This window comes from Symsagittifera roscoffensis, chromosome 2 (genome assembly GCF_963678635.1).
Source record: "Symsagittifera roscoffensis chromosome 2, txSymRosc1.1, whole genome shotgun sequence".
NCBI classification, from domain to species: Eukaryota; Metazoa; Xenacoelomorpha; order Acoela; family Convolutidae; genus Symsagittifera; species Symsagittifera roscoffensis.
The window spans coordinates 71,194,910-71,216,416 of NC_087063.1; the positions used below are offsets into that span (position 1 = coordinate 71,194,910).

Genomic DNA, 21,507 nt, shown 5'->3' on the forward strand with positions numbered 1-21,507 from the left:
TCAAAATAATCTCAAGATTAACATAGTTTCAGTTCAATCACTGTAGCGACGAGCAAAACAAAATCCAATGTGGCCTACAAAATGTCTCTTCGAGGATGTAACACCACCTATTATAACAAACTGTTTAAAACCACTTGGCCACACAGGTTAAGGAAACCGAAAAGGAAGACACATCAGTAGGCAAGGTGAAGAGCAATGTTGAGAGGAGGCAGCAACTGTCCAATTAAGTTGGGATATGATAGATCAGTCAAAAAACGCAGTGAGGCTTCTAACATTGTAAGCACTGTACATTAGGACATTAAGCAAATGAGGCTGGGATCAACTCGCATATGAGTTCAGGAGTAGAGAGCTGACACTTATATTTTAATCCAATTTTTTTTTGGCTTTCAAATCAGAATAAAAATAACATGCCAATCAAAGATTGGTAAAATAAAGAAAAAGATAAAAAAATCTCAGAGATTCAGGAAAATATGATTTTGCAAAATGTTAAAGTAATCATGCTTAATTTTGGTTGATGATTAGATTTCTTTTTTTTTGTTAAAAACCATTTAAATGTTTTCTATGTCTGTTTCGCGTCTGTAGTGAGCAGGATGCTCAGTGTCGGATTCTTGAGTCTTGAGAGGGAAAAGAAAGGGACTTGAGTGGGAACTCGGATGAAATCTGAGGTCACGGAGAAGAAATTTTAATGAACCAAAAAATTGTTGTTATATGCTATATCTATTATATGAATCAAAATGCTGCATAGCAATTTTCTGATTGGTTAACACAAAAATTTTTTTAATCATTAGCTTGCAAAGCGGAAGTTTAGGGTGCAAGTGTATGCATATTTTGATTGCTGTTTAGCGATAATGTGAAATTTTTGCATGGTTGTGAATTTTGTGGTGTAGATAAAGTCAAATCTGCTGCAAACTTCTGTAAATGACCACTGGAACTGTATCTTGGTCAACACTCAACATCCTGAGGGCTCACTGGCAGACGGCGACACGCGATGAGGACATCGATCTTGAATCCGGGGAGTGTGTGCCAGTCGGTCATATTTGGAAGTTTGACCTTGAGCAAAGCAAGAAACATGAGTTTGGGGTGAAATCAAATTTTACAAAAATTCGAATTGAGCCTGTCATGCTCAATTTTCTCGCGACAACTGAAAATCTCAGAAATGCAAGATCAGAACAACCGATTTTCAATCGCGGGAAAGTAATCAAAAAAAGCAGCAGGAAATTGCTATTCGCAATTTCTAGATATAAAAATCACACGAGAGTAGAGCTGTCCTATCCTGAAATAGGAGACAGAACGATTACGAAACAAGAGAATAATGATTCGACGTGGACCAGAGTGAACCTTCGGTGGAAATGTGGACAACCGAAGTCTCCCAATGGTCCAACCAAAAACTTTAGTTCTCAAGTGAAAACTAATTCCCTTTGCTGGAATTTTTTAATAGCAAACTTCTCAAATTACATTTATGCTAGTTAATTTGGTTACGCCAATTCTCGAGTGTGCTGGTATGTGAGTATCCAATTTAGTTTTCTTGAGTTTTTCTTGAGTGTGTTTTGTAACTGTTATGTTGAGGTAGGGAGAGTTTTAGGTTGATCCATCTGAAATGGATCAAAGTTCCGTTGTCTAGATAAAAGTAACTATACGGACTGTTCCGACCCTGTTTGCAACGGCGTTCGCGTTTTTTGGGTATTTTGAGACCTAAGTATGGGGACGTTCTTATTTTCTAGAGTGGGGGGGGGTATTTTCGTAGTGGCTTTTAAGCTGTAACGAGGGTTTTAGTCTAATGTCGCAAGTGACCCAATTGGCTTTGACCGTTCGAGGTAGAAAAACACAAGAGATAGTGTCCCTGACTCTTGAGCCAATGGTTATAGGGCCTATTTTTCTTTAACCTCATCTGTGACTTAAGTAGGCGACTGTTACATAGTGTTTTTATGGCGCTCCTGGGTGTTTTTACGACATCATGACTACGGAGTCGAACCTACTTGACACAGCCTCGGGCTACATGCCCATTCTAGAGTATCGGTGGTACGGTTAAGCGGGAACGTGTAAACCTTCCGGTCTTACCGTGATAGCTTTTTAAGAAGAGGAAGGCACACAGTGGTGTTTGTTTGGTCAATCGACGGACCACTGGGAGACTGGACTGGAACAGGTGACCAGCCAAATGGGAAAGTGGTGCTGGTGAGAGGTGCTGGACAAGCCAAGGAGACAACCAGCACGGAATCAGAACAACCAGAGGGGGACACACAGAGGTGTTCTGGTTGGTCAATCGGGTATCGTTAGAATCCACATTACATTAGAGGAGATAAGTGTAAAATTAGATAAGCGGAACCCCACTGTTTTGAGGAACGTTTTTACTTGAGCAGAGCTTGGCAACAGGTTCTACGATTTTCTCTCAAAAAGTTTAGCACCCAGCGCTTAAGGTAATTTTCGGCTTAAGAGGGGGGCTAAATAGGGGGGAGGTTAGAAGGGGGGCTGGTTAGGTTAGAGGTTGGCGGTTGCAAATTGTAAAAAAGGGGGGACATGTTATAGTAGCTAATCAATCAATCTCGTCGATTTAGTTACCTTATAATCTTACACGCGTGAATTACAGAGATAGGGTATCCAAATTTAATATCGAATTAAGGTAGGTACCCTGGTCGGATCGGTTGGCGGGAACGGAAATAGACATTTTTTGTAACCCGGAAGGTAAATACCCCATGAGAACGTTAGTAGGGGGGGGGGGGGGAGGAAAACGCGTTACAATCAGGTACCACACATTTTTTTTACGATAGCACGACATTGGTCACCTTTAATATTTTAGTTGGGTTCACCTTTCTGTTTTTATAATTTTTTCTAACGAAAAGGCAATCACAAAACACCTGCGAACAAGTTGGATTTCAACTTGCATCAGATTGATAAAGGGAGATAAATACAGGGGGGTTAATAATTGAAACTTTTGGCCAGTAAGGTTGGGTTTTGGGGAAATTTTTATTCTAGAGCTCAAGTGGTGACACCAGGGATAGTGGTTCAAGAGTCCCAACAACGAAGAAGAAGAAATCAGATTGTCCCAACACTAAGAAAAAAGGGGTCTTGGGACAGGGTGAAGTGTCCCAACACCTGAGAGGCGAAGTCCTGGGACAGTACCAAGAAGTCTTGGGACATTACAGGAAAGTCTTGGGACAGTACCAAGAAGTCCTGGGACAGTGCGGAAAAGTCTTGGGACAGTACCAAGAAGTCTTGGGACAGCACCGGAAAGTCTTGGGACAGTACCGGAAGATCTTGGGTTAGTACCGAAAAGTCTTTGGACATTACAGGAAAGTCGTGGGGCAGAACAGAAAAGTCTTGGGACAGTGCCGAAAAGTCTTGGGACAGCACCGAAAAGTCTTGGGACAGTACGGAAAAGTCTTGGGAAAGCACCGAAAAGTCTCGGGACAGTACTGAAAAGTCTTGGGTTAATACCAAGAAGTCTTGGGACAGTAAGTGAAAGTCTTGGGACAGTGCCGAAAGTCTTGGGACAGTACCAAGAAGTCTTGGGACAGTGCGGAAAAGTCTTGGGACAGTACCAGGAAGTCTTGGCACAGGACAGAAACGTCTTGGAACAGTGCAGGAAAGTCTTGGGACAGTAACGAGAAATCTTGGGACGGTACAGAAAATTTTTGGGACAGGACGGAAAAGCCTTGGGACGGTACCAGGATGTCTTGGGACGGTTCGAAGTGTCCCGACGTCAGAGCGAAAAGGGTCTTGGGACAGTGCGAGGTATCCCAACACTTGAGTGATAGGTCCTGGGACAGTGTAAAATAACCGAGTACTTAAAGAACACAAAGGACCGGTCAGAAAATTTAAATCAGGAAATACCCACTCTATTAAGATGACGAATTGAAAGATTTTAACTTAAGAGAATTAGGAATAATTTTCAGAATTTTTATCCTTAGAATAGAATTTTGTAAATATTAATATTGTAAATAAAGAAAACTGTAAATAAGAACCATGAGGCGAAGTAGGGTACCAATAGCAGAAAAAAGAGTTCTCGGGTCAAAGACAAATCATAACTCGTCGCAACGGACCAAAAAGTAATGAGAAAGAATTTTTCAGTGAGCATGGTCAACACAAGAAGCGCAAAGGAAAGCAAGACGAGAGTAAGCGCTGAGGAGGGACAAACGGTACTTGTTATAGAAAGTGATCTTGAGACACCGGATTAGAGTGTTGATGAGGTGGAAAGGAAAACGACGGTGTCAACACCGATGCCGAATGTGGAAGAACAAGAAAAGAAGACGATAGAATTCTCGCCGATTGACATTGTAGACGATACAACGAGCAACACGCCGGAAACGATAAAGGATGACTCTCAAACAAAAAGAACGTCGTTCACAGAAAGGATTGCAATGATGGTCGGAATGAAACCAAGAAAGAAGGAGGAAACAGCACCAACGACCGAGAAAGGCAAGACATTTGGAACGGTTTCTGCCATATCAACAGAGGACAATCGAGACGATGATCAGGTCGAACTTGTAGCAGCAGCTATCCATGAGGCAACAGTTAGCAATGGGGCAACAGCTAACCAAAAGAAAACAACTCTTATTGAGCTAGGCGACTTGGTGGCGAAGCTGGAACAAATCGATAAAAAACTGAAGTGCAGTGAAGAGGATCGACAATTGCTAAAAAAGGAGATCAGATACAATAAGAGCGAGAGCCTGGACCATTGCTTCAATCTGGCGAAGGCAACTGAAGAGAGGCTACAACAAATGCCAGACAAGGTATAGGCTACCGACAAGGAGAGAGAAAAATATCAACAAAGACATGCAAGTAATGAAGCAACGGTATGACGCTGTGAACAGCCAGTTAGGGAGTCTGAAGACGAGAATAGACACAATGAGCAGAGACCAGGCTGAGAGTTTATGTGCCATACAGTCCAAAGTGGATGCCATCTTGAGAAACTCTACATCACAAGACAAGCCGGTAACAGATCGAACGCAAGGGAACAGAGTCGATTTCGTGGAACCACAACGGAACAAGCGGGAGTCAACTCCGTTACCGTTACCCCGGGGTGCAGCGAGCATAGGACCAGGGTAGCAAGACAATTATGAAAAGTAGAACCTCAAATATGACAAATGGTCCAGGGTATTTCACAACGAGCAACAATGTGGGACCTGATGCCATGACGTGGGCCAGCACCTGGGAGATGATGAATAGGACATTGGAAGCGTTCGCTACAAGGAACAGTGACTCGAGTGAAAGAGGAGGTGGCAAATCCAGGAAAACCTTCGAGAAGCCAAAAGAATTGAAGGACGACTCAGATGGATGCATCGACACATGGGTAGAAGTCATGAGACTACATTTGGAACAAGACAACTTGATTGACGAGAGACAGGTCTGCACAGCGATACTCAGCAAGTTAGAAGGCATGGCGTTAAAATGCGTAGTTGCAAAGGTGGACAACCGAAGTCTCCCAATGGTCCAGCCCCAAAACTCATATCTCAAGATGAAACTTATTCATTTAAAACTCCTCGAGTCAAACTTAATTCCCCAGTTATTCTAGAGTTACTTGTTGAATTAGTTACTCAAATTCTAGAGTGGGCCGGTATGTGAGTATGTGCGAGTCGGTCATATTCGGAAGTTTGACCTTGAGCAATACGAACAATGTAATTTCGGGGTGAATTGTAATTTAAAAAAAATCGAATTGAGCCTGTCATGCTCAATTTTCTCGCGACAACTGAAAATCTCAGAAATGCAAGATCAGAACAACCGAATTTCAATCGCGGGAAATTAATCAAAAAAAGCAGCAGGAAATTGCTATTCGCAATTTCCAGATATAAAAATCACACGAGAGTAGAGCTGTCCTATCCTGAAATAGGAGACAGAACGATTACGAAACAAGAGAATAATGATTCGACGTGGACCAGAGTGAACCTTCGGTGGAAAGGTGGACAACCGAAGTCTCCCAATGGTCCAACCCAAAACTTTAGTTTTCAAGTGAAAACTAATTTCCTTTGCTGGAATTTTTTAATAGCAAACTTCTCAAATTACATTTATGCTAGTTAATTTAGTTACGCCAATTCTCGAGTGTGCTGGTATGTGAGTATCCAATTTAGTTTTCTTGAGTTTTTCTTGAGTGTGTTTTGTAACTGTTATGTTGAGGTAGGGAGAGTTTTAGGTTGATCCATCTGAAATGGATCAAAGTTCCGTTGTCTAGATAAAAGTAACTATACGGACTGTTCCGACCCTGTTTTTAACGGCGTTCGCGTATTTTGGGTATTTTGAGACCTAAGTATGGGGACGTTCTTATTTTCTAGAGTGGGGGGGGGGGGTATTTTCGTAGTGGCTTTTAAGCTGTAACGAGGGTTTTAGTCTAATGTCGCAAGTGACCCAATTGGCTTTGACCGTTCGAGGTAGAAAAACACAAGACATAGTGTCCCTGACTCTTGAGCCAATGGTTATAGGGCCTATTTTTCTTTAACCTCATATGTGACTTAAGTAGGCGACTGTTACATAGTGTTTTTATGGCGCTCCTGGGTGTTTTTACGACATAATGACTACGGAGTCGAACCTACTTGACACAGCCTCGGGCTACATGCCCATTCTAGAGTATCGGTGGTACGGTTAAGCGGGAACGTGTAAACCTTCCGGTCTTACCGTGATAGCTTTTTAAGAAGAGGAAGGCACACAGTGGTGTTTGTTTGGTCAATCGACGGACCACTGGGAGACTGGACTGGAACAGGTGAGCAGCCAAGTGGGAAAGTGGTGCTGGTGAGAGGTGCTGGACAAGCCAAGGAGACAACCAGCACGGAATCAGAACAACCAGAGGGGGACACACAGAGGTGTTCTGGTTGGTCAATCGGGTATCGTTAGAATCCACATTACATTATAGGAGATAAGTGTAAAATTAGATAAGCGGAACCCCACTGTTTTGAGGAACGTTTTTACTTGAGCAGAGCTTGGCAACAGGTTCTACGATTTTCTCTCAAAAAGTTTAGCACCCAGCGCTTAAGGTAATTTTCGGCTTAAGAGGGGGGCTAAATAGGGGGGAGGTTAGAAGGGGGGCTGGTTAGGTTAGAGGTTGGCGGTTGCAAATTGTAAAAAAGGGGACATGTTATAGTAGCTAATCAATCGATCTCGTCGATTTAGTTACCTTATAATCTTACACGCGTGAATTACAGAGATAGGGTATCCAAATTTAAGATCGAATTAAGGTAGGTACCCTGGTCGGATCGGTTGGCGGGAACGGAAATAGACATTTTTTGTAACCCGGAAGGTAAATACCCCATGAGAACGTTAGTATGGGGGAGGAATACGCGTTACAATCAGGTACCACACATTTTTTCTACGATAGCACGACATTGGTCACCTTTCTGTTTTTATAATTTTTTCTAACGAACAGGCAATCACAAAACACCTGCGAACAAGTTGGATTTCAACTTGCATCAGATTGATAAAAGGAAATAAATACAGGGGGGTTAATATATGAAACTTTTGGCCAGTAAGGTTGGGTTTTGGGGAAATTTTTATTCTAGAGCTCAAGTGGTGGTACCAGGGATAGTGGTTCAAGAGTCCCAACAACGAAGAAGAAGAAATCAGATTGTCCCAACACTAAGAAAGAAGGGGTCTTGGGACAGGGTGAAGTGTCCCAACACCTGAGAGGCGAAGTCCTGGGACAGTACCAAGAAGTCTTGGGACAGCACCGGAAAATCTTGGGACAGTACCGGAAGTTCTTGGGTTAGTACCGAAAAGTCTTTGGACAGGAGAGGAAAGTCTTGGTACAGAACAGAAAAGTCTTGGGACAGTGCCGAAAAGTCTTGGGACAGCACCGAAAAGTCTTGGGACAGTACGGAAAAGTCTTGGGACAGCACCGAAAAGTCTCGGGACAGTACTGAAAAGTCCTGGGTTAATACCAAGAAGTCTTGGGACAGTAAGTGAAAGTCTTGGGACAGTGCCGAAAGTCTTGGGACAGTACCAAGAAGTCTTGGGACAGTGCGGAAAAGTCTTGGGACAGTACCAGGAAGTCTTGGCACAGGACAGAAACGTCTTGGGACAGTACCAAAAAGTCTTGGTACAGTACAGAAAAGTATTGGGACAGTGCAGGAAAGTCTTGGGACAGACAGTAACGAGAAATCTTGGGACGGTACAGAAAAGCCTTGGGACAGGACGGAAAAGCCTTGGGACGGTACCAGGATGTCTTGGGACGGTTCGAAGTGTCCCGACGTCAGAGCGAAAAGGGTCTTGGGACAGTGCGAGGTATCCCAACACTTGAGTGATAGGTCCTGGGACAGTGTAAAATAACCGAGTACTTAAAGAACACAAAAGACCGGTCAGAAAATTTAAATCAGGAAATACCCACTCTATTAAGATGACGAATTGAAAGATTTTAACTTAAGAGAATTAGGAATAATTTTCAGACTTTTTATCCTTAGAATAGAATTTTGTAAATATTAATTTTGCAAATAAAGAAAACTGTAAATAAGAACCATGAGGCGAAGTAGGGTACCAAAAGCAGAAAAAAGAGTTCTAGTGTCAAAGACAAATCATAACTCGTCGCAACGGACCAAAAAGTAATGAGAAAGAATTTTTCAGTGAGCATGGTCAACACAAGAAGCGCAAAGGAAAGCAAGACGAGAGTAAGCGCTGAGGAGGGACAAACGGTACTTGTTATAGAAAGTGATCTTGAGACACCGGATTAGAGTGTTGATGAGGTGGAAAGGAAAACGACGGTGTCAACACCGATGCCGAATGTGGAAGAACAAGAAAAGAAGACGATAGAATTCTCGCCGATTGACATTGTAGACGATACAACGAGCAACACGCCGGAAACGATAAAGGATGACTCTCAAACAAAAAGAACGTCGTTCACAGAAAGGATTGCAATGATGGTCGGAATGAAACCAAGAAAGAAGGAGGAAACAGCACCAACGACCGAGAAAGGCAAGACATTTGGAACGGTTTCTGCCATATCAACAGAGGACAATCGAGACGATGATCAGGTCGAACTTGTAGCAGCAGCTATCCATGAGGCAACAGTTAGCAATGGGGCAACAGCTAACCAAAAGAAAACAACTCTTATTGAGCTAGGCGACTTGGTGGCGAAGCTGGAACAAATCGATAAAAAACTGAAGTGCAGTGAAGAGGATCGACAATTGCTAAAAAAGGAGATCAGATACAATAAGAGCGAGAGCCTGGACCATTGCTTCAATCTGGCGAAGGCAACTGAAGAGAGGCTACAACAAATGCCAGACAAGGTATAGGCTACCGACAAGGAGAGAGAAAAATATCAACAAAGACATGCAAGTAATGAAGCAACGGTATGACGCTGTGAACAGCCAGTTAGGGAGTCTGAAGACGAGAATAGACACAATGAGCAGAGACCAGGCTGAGAGTTTATGTGCCATACAGTCCAAAGTGGATGCCATCTTGAGAAACTCTACATCACAAGACAAGCCGGTAACAGATCGAACGCAAGGGAACAGAGTCGATTTCGTGGAACCACAACGGAACAAGCGGGAGTCAACTCCGTTACCGTTACCCCGGGGTGCAGCGAGCATAGGACCAGGGTAGCAAGACAATTATGAAAAGTAGAACCTCAAATATGACAAATGGTCCAGGGTATTTCACAACGAGCAACAATGTGGGACCTGATGCCATGACGTGGGCCAGCACCTGGGAGATGATGAATAGGACATTGGAAGCGTTCGCTACAAGGAACAGTGACTCGAGTGAAAGATGAGGTGGCAAATCCAGGAAAACCTTCGAGAAGCCAAAAGAATTGAAGGACGACTCAGATGGATGCATCGACACATGGGGCAAGACACATGGGGCAAGAAGTCATGAGACTACATTTGGAACAAGACAACTTGATTGACGAGAGACAGGCCTGCACAGCGATACTCAGCAAGTAAGAAGGCACGGCGTTAAAATGCGTAGTATCAAAGAAGGAAGAGGAACGTGATACTGCAGACAAAATCTTCGAGATATTGTTGAACCGATTCGGTTCAGGAAATAAGGGTCACCAAGTTATGATGAAATTCGAAAAAAGAAGACAGAGGGACGATGAATCAATCGATCGGTTCCTGGATGATCTTGAGAGCTTGAGAAGAAGGAGTGATCCTGAAGAATCAACAAGTAGAAGGAACTTCAGCCTCGCCTCGAAATTTATCGATGGGGTTAAAAGTGACGACTTGAGAAAAATGTTGGCAACATACTATACACTGTCGAAAGATAATGCACCGACTCCGGAAGACATGAGGCAAATCGAGAGAGAGTACATGTTGATTAAACCTAAGAAGTACTCGTATCCAGAGAATAGGAACATGCAAGGGGGGAGTCAACCACAGAGGTCGTCATGATACAAGCCTAGGGATGATATGGACAAACGCAGGTTATGCGCAAATTGCGGAACAGCGGATCATCACGTGGCGGATTGCACGACCTACAAGCAAGGCATGAAGAGTCTGGGATATGCGCCGGATGAGGACATTATGAGCCAGACGGAAGAACATGAGTTCTACAGTGGCCTGATCATCAAGATAGGCGCGAGATGCTTCTTCTGCAATCAAGAGGGCCACTTCAGGATGGATTGTTCGTTGTTTTGGGAAGCAGTGAAAAACCAAAGTCACCCCAAACACAAGCTAGCGCTGACGCCGGTACAGAACACGAGGAACAGGCAAGCCGATTTTGACACAAAAACTCAGAGGCACCGAGTGCGGAACTACCGACAAAAACGGTGAAGGCTGTAGCACAAGTCAAAAAGCCATAAAAGCTGAGACCAGAAATTCTCTGGAGACAAACTATGAGAAAGCACCTGCAGAGGCTATCAACAAAGTGAAACAAGGCCTAGCAACGAAAAAGATCGAACAGCGACTAAAACAAGAGGTCGAAAGGCAGAAGTTAAATGAGATATTGTGTAGGCCGGTGCCGGTGCCAGAAGCCGAGATGGGAGCGACAAGGAGTGCAAAATTGTAACACACTAAAATTGGTGACAGAAAAACCATTCGGCTTAACAAAAATTGGAGCCAGGATAATGTCGATAATCACGGTGGGCGGCCATGAAGTGACATGAAATCTGAGTGAACCGAGCGATCAAACGATAATGCACATTGATGTGTACGCAGATTACTTAAGTGCAATAAGTCCGCAGACAACTTCTAGAGCCTTGAGGGCACTACTCACAAGAGGTGGCAGCAAGTCAGTCCGCGTCAAGCCTATGGTCCACATGAGGTGATGTTAAATATAGATGGAATAAACATCTATACGAAGACTATGATAACATTAGACGAAGACTTAGCCGGACAGATCTACGTGGGCAGGGAAGAACTGAAAGTGAGATCGATTGGACACTGTGTCATGTTGGAAGAGGATGCAATTCATATCGGTACAGAAGCGGACGTATCGGCACACATGCTTGACATAAATGGCAAGCGGACTCAGTTACGCGGGTTACTGGACACGGGTGCGGTCTTGAGCGTTATACCAATCGAAACCTGGGAGCGAATGGGCTTCAACAAAGACGATTTAATAGACTCGAGAATTCGGCTGTCAGCTGCAAACAAAGGGGTACTGCGGGTACTAGGTAGGACACCAATAATAGCCCTAAACTTGGGGGAACCCAACCTGTGGATGAGCTTTCTTGTGGTGGAAAAGCTAGACGAGTCTGACCAATTCTTTTTAGGCAGGGATTTCATTAGAAATTTCGACGTCATATTTGATTTAAACAATGTCATGTTCAAGATTCGGAATCCGGAAAGAAAGTGCGTAATTAAACCGGTAAATTTGATAATGGCGAATGAAAACAAAGCACCGGTATTCTTGAGTAGAGGGTGAGGCTGAAAGCAAACGAAGCGGCAATTGTAAGCTTGCGAATGAAAAGTTATAATGAACTAAGTGACGTCAAGGAAGTATGCATCCAAATCCAAATAGTCAAAGTGCTGCTGTTTTAGGAACACCCTTCTCGATAACCAAGAGCGGTCTCTGCGTCAGAGTCTTGTTGAATACTCTTGATATACCAATCACAATCCAGAGGGGAAGGAAACTGGGATACGCTTTACCTCTGAAAACTCGATATGAAATGACTGTAATTGTAAAAGAGAATGAAGTTCTTGATTGTCCCAATCACAGGACAAGATTTGTATCATGAGACGATTAAAGAAAATAAAAGATTCATCAGGTCTTGTGAAATCACTTAAGTCAGAGACAGACGATGGACTTTTGAGCTGTTCGAATTTTTCAGAAAGACCCACACTAGAGGAAATGGAAATGGATAAACTGGTTTTACCTGAAATAGAGCACTTGAGGGGCAAGGTAACTGATGAAAAGCTTGAAGCCATCAAGAACGTATTAGAACGGAATGAAGACGTTTTTTCGAAACATAAGGCAGACATTGGATGTTGTAATTTTTTTGAACATGAAATAGAGCTTGGAGAGTCGGCGGAGCCGCACATGGAGGGGGCGAGGCGTATGACCCCACACAAATCGGATGCATGTAGAAAAGAGATAGAGACCTTACTAGAAAAAGATATGATAGAACCATCCAAATCACCGTGGGTGTATGGAGTGGCGATGGCCAAGAAGAAAGGCGACCAATTGAGGTTTTGTTGTGACTTTCGATACCTGAACTCCGTCACGGTGAAGTATGCCTATCCCATACCTAGAATTGATGAGAGCCTTTCAAATTTAGGGGACGCAAAAATTTTTACGACTCTTGGTTTAGGATCAGCTTTTTGGCAGGTTCCTCTGAGGAAGCAAGACAAGGATAAAACAGGGTTTACCTGCGAGCTGGGACTGTTTCAATGAAAGAGGACGCCCTTTGGACTTTGTAACGCCACGGCTACGTTTCAACGATTGATGGCACATGCATTGATAGGTGTAACGAAGAAATACGGCAACCTGGTAATAAAGTACGTGGATGACGTGGTAATAGCGACACCGACACTAGAGGACCACATCGAGCGACTAGACGAGGTGTTTGCCAGCATGAAGAGATCGGGGCTAAAGTGCAAGCCATCAAAATGCGAAATACTCAAGGACTCGATTAAATACCTGGGGAGGATGGTGGACAGACACGGCATCAGACCAGACCCAGATGCAGTAGAAGCAGTTCTGACCTGGAAATCGCCAAAAACGGAACATCAACAGATGAGCTTCTTGGGTTTTGCGAACCATTACAGGGAGTTCATTGAGGGCTATGCGGACAAAGTGTACCCGATGTAAAAACTGATGAGGCTCAAGGGCAAGAAATTCACGTGAAACAATGCGGCAGAAGAGTCATTCCAGAGAATAAAGAAGGAGTTGTGTGAAGCACCGGTGCTAGGGATGCCAACGGAAAAAGGAATTTACGTGCTGGACACGGATGCATCGGTAGTAGCGATTTCTGGCGTTCTCAATCAAGAGCAGGAATGGAATGGGAAGACATTATTGAAACCAATAGCATACGGGAGTAAAGTCTTGAGTGATACGGAAATGAAGTAAGGGGCGCCCAAAGCAGAGATGTTTGCAGTGGTTACCCTTGTCGAAAAATACAGGGCGTAAATAGGCAGCGAGCCATTCAAATTACGAGTCGACAACAGGGCACGCAGCTGGTTGAAAACGTACTCAATGGATCAGAGCTACATAGGGAGATGGATAGTTAGCCTGGATGGATACAACATGATAATGGAGCATGGGACGAGAGACAAACATCAAAATGCCGATAGCTTGAGTAAGAAGACGGAGTTCTACGAGAGACAGGAACAGAGAGAGGCAGATCGGCCAGAAATCAAAGATGGCTTCTCCTTCATGGATAAAGAAACGTATGGTAGTCTTCCACTCACGAGATGGCTCGACAAGTCTGGCAAACCTATAGAAGATCACCCCGAATTACCAAAGGAACGTCCAGAGAAGACAATTTTGAAAAAACCCAAGGGATACCAATAGAGATAATGCTCAAGTCAAAACTTGTGAGGGAGACACTTAAGGCAAAAGGCTATGATCTCAACCAAGTTGAAACGGGAAGAGCAGAGATAAACGAAGACTTGAGGAGATTACTCGAGAAACTGACAAACGATAAATTCGTGGTCAAAGAAAAGAGTGAACAGGAACCACAGGTCACGATATTGAGAAGGAATGGTGCGGATGGTAGCGAGGGCTCCTTGAAAGGAAAGAAACCTGATGGAAAAGAAGTCGTGCAGTCATTGGTTGAGAGAATCCCTGAAGACATACTTGAGCGGACTATGGTCAGGAAAAAGAAGGTGGCATTCAAGGAGGAGGCTGATCACCTTGGACTGAGTCAAATATCCAGGTAGTGGCCCATTACAGAGGAAGATGTTGAAGAAGAAAATTTGTCCGGGGAGTGTGAAGAATGGGATGAAGACTCAGAGAAGAGCAGCGATTACCAAGAGAGTCTATCCATGATATTGGCAGAAGAGATGATGAGGCACCGCGACAGGGAACTACAGACGGATCCCTCCTCGGGAACGTACAATTTGGATCCGCAGGAGGTGCGCGGAGGTGAAGAACTTGAGAAAATTGCGGTATCAAGGAAACCGTTTAGGGAGCTATCATGCAACTCGAATGTCAGAAAAAACCTGGTGCCAGAAGATGACAGGAAGATCTTGAGGATGATAGTTTGCGTCAAACTGAAAGATGACATCCACAGTCCCAGAGAAATGAATGGTCAAATAATGGCACTGAAGGAACACGTCAAGGCGAAATAAAGGCTGTCGGATCTGATACGAGTCCAAAAGAACCTCTCCAAATGGATCCGGCTGGGAGCCAAGGAGAAAAGAGACCTGGAAGAAAACAGCTGCAAGATCTTGAGCCAGTTCTACAAAGAGAGGAAAGATTTGCTCTATCACGCAGCTGATGGGGTGGTAGCATGCAGGAGAAAGGACGAGGAGAAGATACTACACAAGCATAACCTCATCATACTACCACAGTTGTACCAGACGGAGGTGTTATTCAGATCACACGATCAAATGGGGCATCAAGGGATAGACAAGGTGCAACATAGAATACTACACAGGTTTGATTGGCCAGGATTAAGAAAGGCCTGCGAGAGATGCGTGAATGCATGTCTGGCATGTCTACAGGTGAAAGACCCACAGAAGATGAAGTTCCCACTCAAGTCCGTTGAGAGCTCGGAATTCAGCGGAAGCGGTGCCCTGTCAAACAGCCCCAGCGGAGGAGACTTGTGACCACTTGATAACACGTTGGATATCACGATGTGGTTGTCCGATGACATTTCAATCGGACAACGGGAAAGCCTTCGTGGGTGACCTGACAAAAGAATTGATGAAAAGGTCACACATTGCTCAAGCGCACTCAACGACTTACCACCCTCAGACTAACGGGTTAGTGGAGAGACAGAACAGAACGTTGGTGAACATGCTGAGGGTATATTGCTCGAGATACATGACAGACTGGGATAAATATCTGCCGCAAGTGGTCGGGGCGTACAACAGCACGCAACATTCGACAACGGGAATCAGTCCCTTCATGATGTTAACGGGCAGAGAGAGAGAGAGAGCAATGCCCCCAACGTTCTTTTACCAAGAATACGAAGGTAAAACGACGTCGCCTCAAGCTTATGTGAAGGAAGCGGTCAAGAGACAACAGGAACTAAACGATCTCTGCAGGAGGAACACGGCGCCAGCTCAAATGAGGCAGCGGAGGAAATATGACGAGAAGATACTTCAAGCTAAACCGTATGCCGTGGGCCAATACGTCTGGGTGTTCCAGATTGTTATACCTCCCAAGGTGACGAAAAAATTACTCAAGAAGTGGCGACGACCGTTCATGAGCACTGAATACACCAGCAGGGACGGTTCTACCGCTTGAGTACAGGGCGAGCAGCGCATTATGAAAATCTGAAGCCTCTTGTCCCATCTCCGGAGGACTGGTGCGTCCCGCAGAATATGGAGGGACTAGAGTACCTATTGGTAGAGCCAGCATGCGAAGTGAACGGGAAAAGCACCAGAGAACAGAATGATGGCAACGAGGACGTGAGCATGGACGATAATGAAAAGATAGAAGCAGGCTCAGATGCGGAATCCTTTGCGGAAGAAGACTGGAATGACCTGAAGCAGGACGAGGTGCCAAAGTGGACAGAACTAGACTTGGCGATAACAGCAAGAACCAGGAGTGGCAATCGCAAACGGACAGGCATGATGTACAATAGGTACGGGGATGACTTCTTGGTTGACATGAAATAGCCTCTTAAGCGAAGAGTTACTGAGTGTGGGTGAATTGGTGGCCGACGATGAATGGCAAATTATCAACGACAGCGAACATTACCCGCAAGAAGACTACTCCACACCAGAACAAAAAACAGATCTGAAGCAGGGCGAGATAGAAAGGAGGGAAAACACAAACTTGAGAACTCTAGAGTGGATGCGCGATGTCAAGAGCATAAGAGATGGAGAGCAAAGCATCCAGCAGGTCGACGTGTCAGCAGAAAAACGCGTGAAAATGAAAGATCCCCTCTTCGGTTGGACAGCAACCGACAGGCCGCTTGAGATACCGCCAGATAATTTAGAACCAGCATCATCGACGGGGACGTCGATAAATATTTTTGTCCGGGGAGTGGGGGTAGGACTTACCCACACCGAAAATTTGATAATATAGAAAGTCAGAGAAGTGAGAGATACCAGTGGGCTGGAACTGGATGAGGAAGAGGCTGAGCCTACCATAGGACGAAACTTCAAAACAAAATTTGAGATACCCAATGAATACTCGGAGAACATCCTGATAATGGACAGCGACTTCATTTTGTCAGACAGGTCTAGCGCGATCTGTATAACGCCGGACATGAGCTTCAAATCGAGACTAGAGGCCGACTTCAACAGTGAATATCAGAACGTGGAGTTTCTATTTAGACAGATACCGGGGTTAGGAGGAATGGCGGCGCTTTTCCCATCAATTTCACAAGTCCCGGGTAAATACCTGTGCTTTCTAGTAACGAGGATCAATGAAAGGAACACGATAGATCCTGAAGACGGGATGTTGGCACTATCGAGGCTGAGAGACTTCATGGTCGAAAGAAGGATAATGGAGGTCTCGATGCCGGTTTATGACCCAAATAGGGGCAAGTTGAGCCCAAGGGAGTTATACGCCATCCTACACGTGGTCTTCGCAGAAACGGAGATGATGGTACACCTACACAAAAAATTCTACTTGAGTATCGCCTGAGTTACGGGCGGACAATCGAGGTCTCGAGTTAGGTACATGGGGATCTCAACTTAGGTAAAAAGGGGCGCGAATCACGTAGACGGATTTTAATGTAATTGGCATGACAATTAAAATCTTAAAGAATTAATGATGCTATTCTGCAATTCTACATAAAATTATTCTGCATGCTCTTAAAACTTACAATTGAACTATTTTAGTAGAATAGATAATAGGATAATGTTTTAAACACAATGATGGGGGTTTAGGTTAGGAGCAGAAAATCTTAGTCTAAAAATGGATCTTATTTTCAAATCGAGAGTAAAACTGAGTTGACAACCTAGCCGCACTCATTTGAAAAGAAAAAGAAGGCCTTGAACAAGTTTACGATCAGCATTATTCGAAGGGAGAAATTTCTCAAGTTCTCAAGTTGGTTGGTAAGGTAAGATCTCAAGTTGGTTGACAAGGTAGTTCTCAAGTTGGTTGACAAGGTAAGATCATCTAGAGATTGTGATAATGGCAGATCGCTTTTGGAAATCTATGCCTGCAGCACTCAAGATACCTACGCTCAATGAGCTATACAAACTCATGAGGGATCTGAACTACACCCAAGTCGATGAGAGGATGGCAGTGATGTTGAACGCCATCCTGCAGTTAGAGGCGCAGGGTGAATGCAGGGAGTCAGCGACAGAAGCTGTTTTGATGGTTGGCTACACGACAGAGGGGATATCCAATCAAGAGCAGACCAGATGGTTGTCCTGGAATGTGGATGGAGGCGTGAGGGGATTCGACTTGGCGAGAAATCCTGGCTTGAGCAACAACATGGAATACGGCGCGGGGGACTTCCCACTAACAACCAGGCCACCGGCAAGATCTGCGGGCCAGTCCACGAGTAAACCACCGTCTATGATACGGTCACAACAGACGGAGGAAGTATATCCGGACCTCAGTAACCTGAAGAGGGAACTGGAGAGGGCGCAGTGGGAGGGAGACAAGGCGAATCGTGACCGGGATGGTGCGAAGCTCCGGAGGGACCAGACGAACCTGGAAAGAGATCAAGCGGTCCTAGAGAGGGATCAAGCGAGGCTTGAACTTAGTATGATAAGGACAGAGTACCAACAAGAGCAGAAGGTAAGCGAGAATGAGGCGAACTGCGAGCAGTTGAAGTCTGAACTCGAAAAGGTCCAGCGGCGACAACGAGAAATCGCGAGACAAAAGGAAAAGGGAACCAGGACCACAGAACGAGCAGCTTCAGGGTCAAGGTCAGAATCACGGATGGAGTTGGATTCAACTTGGACCGAGCGGCTCAGGAGCACATCAATGAGGGACTGGAAGTATGGATACCACCCGAGCCAGTGTCCTCCGTGCGTGGTTTGGAGGCCCAACCAATACGCCCACTGATGGAGGTAGCACTGCCGGGATACACCCCGAGTTCAACCCCGAACAGCAGCCAAGTTAGCGGCAGTTCATCACGTCTCAAGGAATTACACGATAGGCTGCAGTTGGGAACCCGTGACGACTCAACAAGAGTGGAGCGACCCCCTACTTGGAGAGACCAACCAGTCAGGAGCGTGGTGATCGCAAGCTACAAAAAGAATACAGACGGCAGATACCACAGACACGACCGTATCGATTGGACCACGGCCTAGCGGGCGAGAAGGGATTGCTTCCACGACGCGTCATGGGCCGAGTACTACGCACAGCCGAGAATACCGGAGGGTGCAGTCCACTTAATCATAGGGGCAGCCTGATACGAGTGTTGACCCGGATCCAGTCGCATTGGCAGACTGGATTCTTGAGCTTTTCTGGAGCCGCAACACCTCAGATATTGGCATCACTTGAAATATTAGACATGGTGAAAATGTACGCGGTGACTCTGATGATGGGAACCAATGACGTGTCCAGAGGTGAATCGAGAAAAGTATTGAGGCTACATGAGAAGATTAGCTGCATCCTTGAGGAGTTGAGGATTCAGATGGATCCGGCTATACTCACGATTTGCACCGTCCTTTATAACATGAAGGCCGATCAGCATTCGATGGAAATGAACGAGAAGGTGCGCAACATCAACGAAATAATTAGACAAATACAGAGGATGGCTGAATGGCGTCTTCCAGAAACACATAAATACACTGGAAGCGGATCTGCTGGAATTGGCCCAGTTCACCTTCGGTCCACCCCCGGTACCCCTTTTTTTGCCACGAGATCCCTGTCCAATTGCCTGGGAGTGAGAGCCGATTCGAGAGATAGCTCAAGGAGGATAACCAGTTCGGTGGTATCCTCAGTGGTGGTGGTAGATCACAAGAGAGTGGAAAAACCGACGGAGACGAGCCGGACACGATATCTAGAGAGGATAAAGGAATTGGACCTGGAAGATCTGGAATGCAGACAGGAGTTGGCGGAGACCCTGGAACTCAAGCACGTGTCACATGAGGACTTGAGTCGTCACCATTGTGTGGATTGGTTGAAGGCCCATGAAGCACACTTCTCGAGAACGAGGATAATGGAGACGGCGGATCTGACCGGGATTCCTCTGAAATCAATAATGGGACCGATCAATTATAGGCCACTCAAGCTGTTGGGGAGTCATCGTGGAGCCCCCCAAACACCGAACAGATTGGCTACTCCTGCGCAGCTGAGGATAGTGGACAAATTACTCGATCCGAAAGACATGGGACTCCCAGATGCTGCCTATGAAGGCGGAAAATTAGCAAACGACTCAAGATACGGAAGACCCTGTGGGAACGCACAGTTGGCCAAGACATTGGCGGTCTATGACTGATCGGATCCAGGAGCCGCAAGAGTAATCTGTTGGCCGAAGCTGTTTTGGCCAGAGACCCTAGTGTACCTGCTGCCTGGTGCAGAATTGAACCAGATGATGACTCTGGTGGTGGCAATCAAATCAGAATTGCTGCGAAGCGGAGCTGCTGCTGTTTGCTGGAATGAATGATCACTTGCATGCGGCGGGGCTTCCGGAGCATCTGAAAAGTGATGCACCGACGCCCAAGAAGGTCTTGGAAGCTATTCAGACATTGTTTGCGGCAATGAATGAGGTGCAAGAGAATGTGACTTCTCGATTCGGAGCCAAGACAAAGGTGGCGTTTACAACGTCCCCGGGGTACGCAAGGATGCCGCCGGCGTTGCAATTTGTGTACGCTATATTGATCCTCATAGCGGAGGGGAACGAGTGGCGGGTGTTGATGGCAGCCCCCAATCGAGAGCTGGAACCCACGAACTTGAGACTTCTGAAGTCGGAATTGGCAGCGGATGGGCGTACGTATCTCATGCCTTGAGGGGATTCTACGAGTTGGTAGACAGGTTGGACGAGGTCCTATTACTTGAGATTTCGAATTTCGCTCGACAATTGAAGTTCAGTTCGGAAATAAGGGATGATCATTGGATAATAAGCCACCTAACAGCCGGCCTATGGTTCCACCAGCAAAACTGCGGCCGAGAAACAATTAGAAGCAATGGCATACCGGCTGACACAAGAGAGAGGCAGGTGGCCGTTCCTGAGCCCAAGGCTCGAGAATGCTACGGACAAGACGCGGGAGAATGCTCCACCTCTCGTCAAGCAGTAATGGGAATTTCTTGAGGGGCAGCTGGAGATGGCAGAGAGTAAGGAAATGACGATGGGGAGATTCGTCACAGCGGCTAACGAAGTCACCGTCGGAAGACTCTGGAGGGAGCATGCCAAAGACGAGCTGAGAACGAGGAAAGATCACGAAATCTTGAGATTCTTGAGTCCTTATTGGGAGAAGAAGTACATGGCTAAAGTGTTCTATGCAAAGGACACCATATTCGAAGCCTTCGTGCAAGAGCTGTTGAATATGCCCATAAACCTCTTACTGGCCCTGTACTTGGTTTATCCCAGGTACCTGTTTAACATGGGTCCAGCATACATGTTTAGCAGAGGAGTGGAGACGCTTCGGATTGGCGGGTACCTGACGCTAGTGCTCTTGACTCATGGTGAACTGGTGGCGTTTCATCGGTTGATGAAATATGGGGAGCCTCTGTCGATGAGGAAAACCCACCCAAGTGTCGATACCTACTCTTACAAGTGCGCTGCCGGACTGAAGACGTTGCTGGTGGAGTATCTTCTCATGCAATACCGACACTTGGCTGGCGAAGAACGGAATCCCAAGACGAGAGATGAATGGAGAGAGGCGAATGTTGGTATCCCTCTGCTGACTGATCTGTGCTTGGCCATGAGATCTGACGCGTTGGGAGTGATCAGGAGGCTTGACGAGGTCGTAACTTGTATCTACGGGCCAGCGGTGACGTATGCCTTTCCGGATCCTCTCGTGGCAGCATATCGCAACTCAGTGGTACAAATGAGCCTCATAAGCGTACTAGATGGGACGGCGTTAAATTGGTACCGACAAGAGGTGCTGAGGGCATGAATGAGTGACA

General features: G+C 45.6%; 2 protein-coding genes across 2 annotated transcripts in view; both read left to right on the plus strand.

Moving 5' to 3' along the window:
• The window catches only part of LOC134840432 (phosphoinositide 3-kinase regulatory subunit 4-like), a 236,219-nt gene that overhangs the window by 31,912 nt on the left and 182,800 nt on the right, over positions 1–21,507 (plus strand). The gene's annotated exons all lie outside the window — the stretch shown is intronic.
• Positions 15,166–15,768, plus strand: LOC134839938 (uncharacterized). Its single transcript, XM_063855567.1, has one exon. The coding sequence runs from the start codon at positions 15,166–15,168 to the stop codon at positions 15,766–15,768; it is 603 nt and encodes a 200-aa protein (XP_063711637.1).